The 10,353-nt window shown below is 36.3% G+C and overlaps 2 protein-coding genes across 2 annotated transcripts; both read left to right on the forward strand.

Annotated features, from left to right (window-relative positions):
• Positions 1-2,332: 2,332 nt before the first annotated feature.
• On the forward strand, positions 2,333-5,809 carry LOC142552248 (3-oxoacyl-[acyl-carrier-protein] synthase I, chloroplastic-like). Its single transcript, XM_075661957.1, has 8 exons — positions 2,333-2,814; positions 3,458-3,813; positions 3,953-4,384; positions 4,552-4,725; positions 4,806-4,919; positions 5,092-5,193; positions 5,287-5,353; positions 5,501-5,809. Exons 1-8 carry the CDS (start codon positions 2,646-2,648, stop codon positions 5,566-5,568), a joined length of 1,482 nt encoding a protein of 493 aa, XP_075518072.1. The 5' UTR covers positions 2,333-2,645; the 3' UTR covers positions 5,569-5,809.
• Positions 5,810-6,616: 807 nt separating this feature from the next.
• Positions 6,617-9,434, forward strand: LOC142552249 (26S proteasome non-ATPase regulatory subunit 8 homolog A-like). Its single transcript, XM_075661958.1, has 6 exons — positions 6,617-6,832; positions 7,433-7,511; positions 7,576-7,678; positions 8,159-8,422; positions 8,782-8,893; positions 9,182-9,434. The coding sequence occupies exons 1-6, from the start codon at positions 6,728-6,730 to the stop codon at positions 9,320-9,322; spliced, it is 804 nt and encodes a 267-aa protein (XP_075518073.1). The 5' UTR covers positions 6,617-6,727; the 3' UTR covers positions 9,323-9,434.
• The last annotated feature ends 919 nt before the right edge of the window (positions 9,435-10,353 follow it).

Here is a 10,353-nt window from a genome sequence, read left to right on the forward strand (position 1 = left end):
ATACAGGATTGTTTGTCTGTTTGGCTGGTGAAGCATGGGATAATTCATAGATCTTACTTCAACATTTTTTCATTCATTCCCATCCAATCAAAAAATACTTTGTCAGAGTTTGTTGGATTGATTTCTGGAATAATAAGTTAAAAAAGTTCTTTTTATTAATTATTTGAGTTTTATTTATTATCAATCGGAGCAAAGAAGTTTGAGAAAAATTTTGGGAAAACGTCAATGGCTGCTAGCTTATTTGTTTATCCAGCATTGATTAGATCGCTGTCTAAGAATATTTGCTCATCAGTAATGGAAATTACTTGTCTCCACATTGGATCAAGAACATAGTCAGGAGGATAAAAAACTGCTAATTCATACAGAGCCATTGAGCCCGCCAACCAGCAACAAGAGCTGTATGCATTATATGAACGGAAAGAAACCGGCCGGGATCATTCAATACAATGGTATGAACACGATACCAAGCAAACCCATGGAAAATAACCCTTTCGCAAAGAAAAACGGACATGCGTAACTTTATTGCATTGTAAAAGACTATACTATGACTATCCTATGGACCTCCCTTGTTCAAGGAATTATTTCCTAACAAGGGAAGCGTTAGGTTAATATTTATTCAATTTTGTTCATAATAATTGAACAATTCTCTTCGTAGGAACAAAGAGAAGCAGGTATATTCTATACTCGATAAGCACCAATACGCAACGGGGGGTTGATATCATTTTCAATTATTAAACGCGTCCATCCTTAATTTATCTTCAAAAGAACTTATTTGTTATTTATTTTGTTTTTATTTTTGAATTTTGCTAATATATGGATAAAATTAATTATGATAAAGCCAATATTATAAAGACAATAAAACCATATTGTTAAGTTTTCATGTCAAAGTGAAATAGAGTATTTAATTCTTTTTTATTTTAATTCATGCCTATTGGTGTTCTAAAAGTACCTTTCTGAATTCCTGGAGAGAAAGATGCATATTGGGTTGACGTATAGTGCGACTTGTCAGAAATACAGGGTCATATGGGATTTGTCCGTTCTCTTCCCCGGCCGAGATATCCTCTGTTTCGCCCAATAAATAAAAATGGAATTATCAAAAAATTGGAGCGTGAAGTGCATGCAATTAGATCCATTGTTTGGGGGGGTTCATAGTACTATTATCAGTTAGAATAATTTATGGTTGGCTTTGGTTGGACTAAAAAATGAAAAATACAGGCTCTGTTTATAAAAAAAACTCAATTGGTAATATATCTACGATTACTGCGCGTATGAAAAATAATTCCTCTTTGTTATTTGTAAAGATATCCTATTTGGGAAACAATTGAATCTCAAACTAAATACTTGGTGAAAGATTTTAAATTAATTGAAAAAAAGTCATAAAAAATGGTGATCAAAAGATTTGTCTTATATGTGCAAATCAATATCGGGCAGATCTTTACCCAGAGTAGAGCAGAAACCTAAAAAGATGAACGAGACATATTCATGAACAAGAAAATATCATCTTGGTTTGGATTGAATCTTGATGAAATAATACATCATCGAAAAGTTAATTCGATTAATTTAGTACTAGTTGGATTAATGGATCATCCAATTGAAAATGATAATAGAATTACTAAGGTCGACTTTCGTCCCTGCTCGACGGGTGGGTCTTGCAGTCAAGCTCCCTTCTGCTTTTGCACTCGAGGGCCAATCTCCGTCTAGCCCGAGGAAACCTTTGCACGCCTTCGTTACTTTTTGAGATGCCTATGCCCCATAGAAATTGTCTATTGGAGACTGTCAATATATTTCTTATGTACCAATAGATACTATATTGGATTTGAATCAGATTTCAGATCAATCTATATTGATTGACTGTCTCCATTATGTTGTTGCTAGCAAATACCAACATTTTTGGTTTTGGATCTTTCAAATCATTCCCACAGGAATTCCAAATCCATCTTTTTCAGATCCTTCGAAGAAAAAAGATTCATTCTCTTCATAAAAAATGGAAGATAAAACCAATAAAGATTTCTCTTGGATTCATCCGTGAAATCATAAATTGATTGAAAACATGGAAATGTAGCGAATTAATTGGACGCATTAATTGGCGACGAGTATTAGGAAAAAAGTAGTTGGATAGTAGTTAAATGTTAACGACAAGCATGGCATTAATTAGCGTAAGCAGCTCATACATGTTACATAGAGTGGCCAACCAATTTCCTTTATTTGACTTAGGGCCGCGTACCGCAATTTCGGCAACTAAATAAACTGCAATTTAAATATTCATCTGTTTTAATAACCCAACAACTACATTTTACAGTATGTTTTTCGAAATGATTGGTGTTGGGAGTCTTTACTTGTATTGCATGTCGATCCCCATAAAACTGAAGAACGTGTCATAAATGTTGTAGGCATGTGAAAGATAATAAAGATCTTGCTCTACAACGCATTTCCTAGAGAAAAATTGCAGTAATCGTCGCATTTGTTCTTTAACAGAGGCTGCGGATTCTCCAATACAAAATTCAGTATCCAAGAAAACCCAAGAAACCTTCATCGTGAACTCCTTCAAACAACCACTTTATTGGGTTGTTTTCCTTATATTATAACTGCCAATTCGTAACTTTGGTTTGAGGTGGTTCTGTTTTGGGTTTAGATCGGGGAAAATAATGGCCTCAGTCAATGCTTTTGCGTCTTCTTCTGGTTTGGTCTGCAAGAAGAGTCAAGAATCAGGGAGAAATGGTGTTCCTTTTTTTCAGTATAATGGGCTTAAAGCTACTGACACTTTGCAGATGGGGTTAAATAAGTTAGAGGCTAAGGGGTTTACTTCCACTTCTGGTAATTTTGATTATATTATCATTGTATTGATGCGGGTTTTTGCTGGTTTGAACATTTTCATGGAGTTCTTCAAGCTTCCATTAGCCAAGTAACCTGTGATTGGTACTTTTGATGATATATGCTAATGCTTTCTTCATTCGTGTTGTATTATTGTCTCGATCTCATATATTTTGATTTGAAATTTTATGCTTGGAAAAGGAATTATCAGTCGTAGTCTCTTGAGCTTCAGTTCCTTTGAATTTCCCTGTGTTACTCTTGATTAGTGAAGTGTTTGAGCCACCATGAAAATAATAGAATCATGAGCTTCAGTTCCTTTGAATTTCCCTGTGTTACTCTTGATTAGTGAAGTGTTTGAGGCACCATGAAAATAATAGAATCATACCACACAATTCCTAGATTTCAAATGACTGTTTAGATTTTGAAATATGCTTCTTTCTGGCAGAAGATGGACATGTTCATATGTTTCTTCAATCTTGAGATTGATGTTGTATGTATCGGTGCCTATATTGTTCCGTAAAAAACAAATTTATGACATAGAATAACTGGTATCAAATATTTTTGAAAACAACTCAACCATGCTATTATTCGTAGCACTTTTGCATCACAGTTTGAATTGTTGATCGAATTTATGCCCCCTCCGCAGCAAGATGCGGAAGAATTAAGGCTGTGGCTTCTCCAAAAACTTCAGCTCCCAAAAGAGAAACGGATCCAAAGAAAAGGATTGTCATAACTGGAATGGGTCTTGTCTCGGTTTTTGGAAGCGATATTGATACATTCTACAATAAACTTCTTGAAGGAACAAGTGGCATCTCTCCTATAGACCGGTTCGATGCTTCAGAGTACACTGTTAGATTCGGAGGCCAGATCCGTGGTTTCTCTTCAACAGACTACATTGATGGAAAAAATGATCGACGCCTGGATGATTGCTGGAGATATTGTTTGGTTGCTGGCAAGAAAGCCCTTGACGATGCTAACCTCGGGAAACAAGTTCTTGAAACTGTGAGTATTGTCAAGAGTTCTGTTCACTGTACTTAACATATAGCTCGTAGAAATTATGAAATTCAAATAAGCTATATAATGGCCCAATTGCCATGTTCTGCTAGTGACTTGTGTAACATTTATCCTCCATTTGTCACAGATGGACAGGACGAGAATAGGAGTGGTCGTGGGATCAGGGATTGGTGGCATTTCTGCATTTAGTTCTGGAATTGAATCCTTGGTAGTGAAGGGTTATAAGAAAATGTCTCCTTTCTTTATTCCTTATTCGATCTCCAACATGGGGTCGGCATTATTGGCTATAGATACCGGTTTAATGGGGCCAAATTACTCTATTTCAACTGCTTGCGCTACAGCAAATTACTGCTTCTACGCTGCAGCAAATCATATTAGAAGAGGAGAGGCAGATATAATGGTAGCTGGAGGGACTGAAGCTCCGATTATACCTAGTGGAGTTGGAGGTTTCATTGCTTGTAGAGCATTGTCTCAAAGAAATGATGAACCACAGAAGGCTTCAAGACCATGGGACAAAAACCGTGATGGTTTTGTTATCGGTGAAGGTGCCGGTGTACTGGTAAGAACTCAGTTTTTTTTGGCACCTTCATGTATGTTGAATATAGTCAATTTTTCCATTACCTTGTGCGCCACTGCTCGTTTTCACAGAGTATCAGTCAGAAGTTGCAACTTATTCTTAAAAGGATCACTTATTAATTTCATGGATTATAAAATTGTCTTGTTCAGATCATGGAAAGCTTGGATCATGCAATGAAACGAGGAGCGAATATTATTGCTGAATACTTGGGAGGTGCTGTAACCTGTGATGCTCACCACATGACCGATCCTCGTTCAGATGGACTTGGGGTCTCGTCTTGCATAGTCAAGAGTTTGAAAGATGCAGGGGTTGCCCCCGAAGAGGTGATCACTATATGGTATTTTGATGAAGATTGAATTAATCTGATTCTTGACTATAGAGATCTGAAATTTGCAAATTTCAGATTAACTATGTGAATGCTCATGCAACATCAACTCTAGCGGGAGATCTTGCTGAAGTCAATGCCATCAAGGAAGTCTTTAAGGATACCTCCGAGATCAAGATGAATGGTACCAAGGTGAAAATCTTTTGCAATATATATTTTAGTATGAAAGTAAATGACAGATATTCATGCTGCTGCCGGGACTGACACATGAAATGTTTTATTGTAACTATCCATGTACGTACCATGAAATAATCTTTATTTTCAGCCGACTGCATTTTTATATTTTTGTAATTTCTTGATTCAGTCGATGATTGGACATGGCCTGGGAGCCGCGGCAGGAATTGAAGCAATAGTCACCATTCAAGCAATCAACACGGGCTGGTTACATCCTACAATCAATCAATACGTAAAGCTAGAAAACACTACTACTTTGATAAAAGTTTACGCACCTTTTGTCCTGGTCATATTTTGTCCTAAATTACACTCTATCTCCAATTAGGATTTGGAACCTGAAGTCACAATAGACACTGTCCCAAATATAAAGAAACAACATGAAGTAAATATCGGTACGTGATCTTATCCTTAGCTCTGCACCATTGGCAGCATCGGCGGAGGGCTGCCGCCTGTCCCCTCTGCTGCCCTATGCGCCAAACATTTGCTCATTTTCCACCACCTATATCTTTACAAAAATCTTGAAATCCAAATCCCTGCAGCTATATCCAACTCATTCGGCTTTGGCGGGCACAATTCTGTGGTCGTGTTTGCACCATTCAAGCCTTAAAAGAATCTGACAGAAATCGGTCCATTTTCAAGTTTTTCTCCATATATACTGAGGTATACATTTTCACGGGGATGTATTACTTAGAACGAGAAGATATCTGGCATCATGAAGAACGTACGTAGGCTCCTGCTGCTCTTGTATAGATTCATCTGAGAGAGCAAATTCGTTATGTATCAAGGAATAAACCTGTAATCTTGTGCTTATTTTCCGAATCTCGTGCTAATAATAAAGGTTTTTTTTTTTCCTGCTGTTCTTGTCTAAATTATATGTTTATTTTTCCGTTGAATCGACTAGCACACTGATCCTAAGATAACCATATACCGACATCATGTGCGTGTTGGGATTTGAACATTGAGAAGTATTTGAAAAGGTGATTTAATATATGAAGGATAGAAAATGTATTTTAACTTAAAACTTTAATATATTTCTTTGTTTTTTTTTTTTTTATATATGTTTCCTTGGGGATGTAAACGAACCAAACCGTTTGTGAGCTATTCGAAGCTCGGTTCGATAAAAGGTCGTTTGAGCTCGTTTAATGAGGCTCGTTAAGACAAACAAACCAAACTCAAGCTTTACAGTATTTGGCTCGTTAGCTCGTAAACATATTCGTTGGTAAGTTCATGAGTAATCTTTTAGATGAAAAAATAATAGTTTTGATATTTGATTTATTAATTTTGCATATTATTTATGAAATATATAGAAAAATTTATTAAATTTATTTATTATAATAATAAATTTACAAATTTTAATAAGAATAATATATTTTTCTTTAAATATACAATTTACTTTTTAATTAATTTAATGAAAATTTAAATGTATAATTCATATTTATTAAGCTTGTTTAGGCTCGATAAAGGTTTGAATAAGCTCGTGAGCCATGCATATATTCGTTAAATAAAGTTCGAGCTCGGCTCGATTATAAACGAATCAAGCTCAAACATTCAAGAGTTCGGCTCGGATCGACTCGATTACATCCATGTGTTTCCTGGTATGAGTCTCGAACCAACGAACCTGGGTTATGAATAACGGGTCAAATTCGATTCGCCCCGCCCCCCGCACGCCCATTCTTTTCTTGCGCTAGCTTTCTTGTGCAGAAAGAAGAGTATCGTTCCAAATTCTTCAATAGAAAAACATTCACACAAATTTTTTAAGAAATTTGATGGATCCGAAGTTCACAGAGCTGTCACAAGTGTTTGAGAGATTCAAAGCCGCGTTCGTGCGGAAGGATTTCGATACTTGTACGAAACTCCTCTCGCAGCTCAAGGTGAAGCTTCGAATTTCTGAATTCATCCACTTTTTCTTTTTCTTTTTCTTTTTTTGTCAATTGACACTGTGTTGGTGAAACTTTGAAATTATTGTGACAAACTCGGGGTCGTTCGACCGGTATATTGGAACTTTTGGTAAAAAATTATTACGAAAAAAATTAGATCTTGATATTTTTCTGGGTTGATTATTTTACAGTTAATTAATGTAATATTCTGATGTTAATGTGAATCTGGACGTAAATTTGGACTCCTCTGATATTGGTTCGATTTGTCATCATATCATGTCTGGTTTTATGAAGTTTTTCACCATGTGAAAGGAGCAGCCTCCATCGTCCTCCCATCGGCGATTTTCTATTTGAAACATAAGCATAGAGGCTGCGATCGATGAACAAATTTACCATATACTGACTTTTTCCTAGTTGCTTTCAGCTGACAAGTTTTGGCGCACGATCATATGCTCAGTAATTTCAAAGTTGGAATGTGAGGAAGATAACTTCCTTTAGTTTTAACTTGGATGGATGGGCTATGATGTACAATGAGAAGCATTGTTTCTTTGGAATTAATTGACGTTAACATTGGTGGGGTATGTTTTATTTCAGGTTTCATTGACAGGATATAAGAGTCTACCTCCATTATTTGAAGCAACACCTAATGAGATTCGTGAATTGACAATAGCAAGTAAGTGTATCTTGTTTTACCTGCAAGGTTCCTTCTGAATGCCTTCAAGTTTAACCATATTTAGGGGACATATATGAGCATGCTGTTGTTCTGAGCGTAAAGATTGAGGATCAGGATGCTTTTGAGAGGGATTTTTTCCAACTGAAACCTTACTATATGGATGCCCGGTAACCTGTTTTACCCATCCTTTCAGAAAAAAATCTATTACATGTTAAATTGCTTAGTGAATAATGGGTGAGAAATCAGTTTTAAACTTGTTGGGCTATATTTTTTTTACTCTAGTTTCGGTTCACCGATCATGAATAATTTAGCAAGCTCTTTATTAGCATGTTTGTTCTTCGATTTCCACGAATGTGACTTTGTAAATATGCAGATATTAATTATGTAAATAAAGTAATCTGCCTCTTACGAATCGATCCTGTTAATGATGGGTTTAATATGTTTAAAGTTTACATTCTTTGAGGCACAGTTTCATTGCACTTTTTGACAATAAACAATGTTAGTGTGGTTAGTCTGTATCTGGGGAAACTGACCAGTTTTGTGCTTTCGTATTCTATTTTTTGTTGAAATTTATATGTATGAAGGAATTTGGAACAATTTTATCTTTTACAGATTGGTTTTGACTTGTTTTCCGAATTTCTGAACAGTGGTCGTCTTCCCCCATCACCTCAGGAGTATCCTATTTTAGGCCTCAACCTTCTGAGACTCCTTGTACAAAACCGAATAGCAGAATTCCATACTGAGTTGGAGTTGCTTTCTCCTGGTGCTCTAGAGAATTCTTGCATCAAGCACGCAGTTGAATTGGAGCAATCTTTCATGGAAGGAGCATACAACCGTGTTTTGAATGCTAGGCAGACTGTACCTCATGAAACATATGTTTATTTCCTTGACTTACTGGCAAAGACAGTCAGGTATGATTTCCTGATTATGCAGGAGTAGTGTTGTTCATCATAATTAAAGGTATATTACCAGTACTGTCTATGTTTTGCCATCTTATATTGCATTGATAGTACACAGGCATTTCTTTTTGTTACGGACCTATGGTCGTAGACTGCAATTAGATAGAACAAGACAGCTGTTTTATTTAACACACTTGCTGAATCCTATTTTCCATTATTAGTCTCTACGTCTACATCTCTTCTCGTGGCTGTGGGCTTTGTTTTCATTCTCAGTTTCACCAGTCACTCCTTGTTCTCAATGTGCTTTGTCCATCATGTTAAAATGAATCTCTTCTTGGTTTTGGAACTTGAAACTTGGTTTTTACTGGTAGGGATGAGATTGCTGGATGTAGCGAAAAGGCTTATGAGTGCCTCTCAGTATATGATGCGCGGAAAATGCTGCTGTTTTCTTCAGATCAAGAATTATTTGAATATGTAAAGGAGGTAAAGTTCTTGGTTCACTGCTTATTCCCCACCCGAGGTTCTTTTTAATGTAAATATATTTCAACCAAGAGTAGCAATTCTTCATCTGTTATTTAAGTTCTTGAACTTTCAATGTTTATGTGCTCGGGTCCTTTCGTACGTCTATCGGGAAAAGTTCCTCGTTAGGGTATTCCCATGAACATATATCCTGTGGAGAAGTGATTTTCTCGACAAACTGCTCCAGACTAGGTTGAATTGCTCGTGTATCTCAGCCACACTGATGATCATTTTGATATTGAAATTTTTCAGGAGCATCCGGAGTGGGAGACGAAGAATGGGTTTGTGTATTTCCAAAAAACAAAGGAATCCACTCCTTGCAAGGAAATTCCGTCGTTGCAGCTTATAAACCAGACTCTAAGTTATGCTAGGGAATTGGAGCGGATTGTTTGAGCGTCATGTGTTATTGTTGATTCCATATTTCCATCATCTACTTCGGGAATTGGTACTTTCATTATCACATCGGGGTTGAGCAAAAAATATATATATTCTTGCAATTTTGTCATGTGCTTGTTCCTGCCTGCTTGACTTGTTACTTCAACTATCAAAGCCTACAGCCACTAGAAGAGAAGTTGATGTTCTCCATGATTAGTCTCTACATCTAGGGGTGGGAAAAATACCGAAATATCGAAATACCGAAATATCGAAAAACCGTACCGAAAAAATACCGAACTTACCGAAAAAATCGGTATACCGAACATTTACCTGTACCGAAATGTTCGGTATCGGTATCGGTATGAAATATTTTTTTTTCGGTATTTCGGTATCGAAAATAATTTTTTATTATTATTTTTTTTAAAATTTAAGTCCGGTATACCGAAAAAATGTCGGCATACCGAAAATGTTTTCGGTATGCCGACATTTTTTCGGTATACCGGCAAAATTTTCGGTGTCGGTACGGTATCGGTATGAAATTTTTCCATATTCGGCTATACCGAATTTTCGGTATCGGTATCGGTATGAAAAAATTCCATACCGATATTTTCGGTACGGTATACGATACGGTAGTTCGGTACCACCCCTATGACTACATCTACTTCTCTTCTCGAACCTCTTTTCCATGATTAGTCTCTACCACAACTATCAATCTTTTCTTCTTTTAGTTTTTTCTTTGCGCTCCACCTGTCCGGTTGCTTTTTTGTACGGTTCCTTTCTCTCTTTTTTTCCCCTTCAAAATCGTTTTGCATTTTTATATAAAAAAGAATCCGCAGCAGACTTCTCTGGATTGCACTATTTTGTAAACTTTCCACAATGCACTAGCTTTGTAATATTTGAATTTTTTTATATTATTTTTTAAAAAAACCCTGAATTACTCGTCTGATGTCCATCATTCTTACAACTTTGGAAACACCTTCAATGTTGATCGGGTAGGATAGTTGAGTATATTGTTATACATATTCGACAATTAATCCCATAAAAAAATT

This window comes from Primulina tabacum, chromosome 7 (assembly GCF_025594145.1).
Source record: "Primulina tabacum isolate GXHZ01 chromosome 7, ASM2559414v2, whole genome shotgun sequence".
NCBI lineage: Eukaryota > Viridiplantae > Streptophyta > Magnoliopsida > Lamiales > Gesneriaceae > Primulina > Primulina tabacum.

Bases quoted from the DNA above. Each gene is read 5' to 3' on its own strand.
- LOC142552249 (XM_075661958.1), top strand. From the start codon at position 6,728: ATGGATCCGAAGTTCACAGAGCTGTCACAAGTGTTTGAGAGATTCAAA. The intron at 7,679-8,158 runs GTAACCTGTTTT...ATTTCTGAACAG, and splicing joins CCTTACTATATGGATGCCCG to TGGTCGTCTTCCCCCATCAC. The intron at 8,894-9,181 runs GTAAAGTTCTTG...GAAATTTTTCAG, and splicing joins TATTTGAATATGTAAAGGAG to GAGCATCCGGAGTGGGAGAC.
- LOC142552248 (XM_075661957.1), top strand. From the start codon at position 2,646: ATGGCCTCAGTCAATGCTTTTGCGTCTTCTTCTGGTTTGGTCTGCAAG. The intron at 2,815-3,457 runs GTAATTTTGATT...CCCCCTCCGCAG, and splicing joins GGGGTTTACTTCCACTTCTG to CAAGATGCGGAAGAATTAAG. The intron at 4,920-5,091 runs GTGAAAATCTTT...TTCTTGATTCAG, and splicing joins TCAAGATGAATGGTACCAAG to TCGATGATTGGACATGGCCT.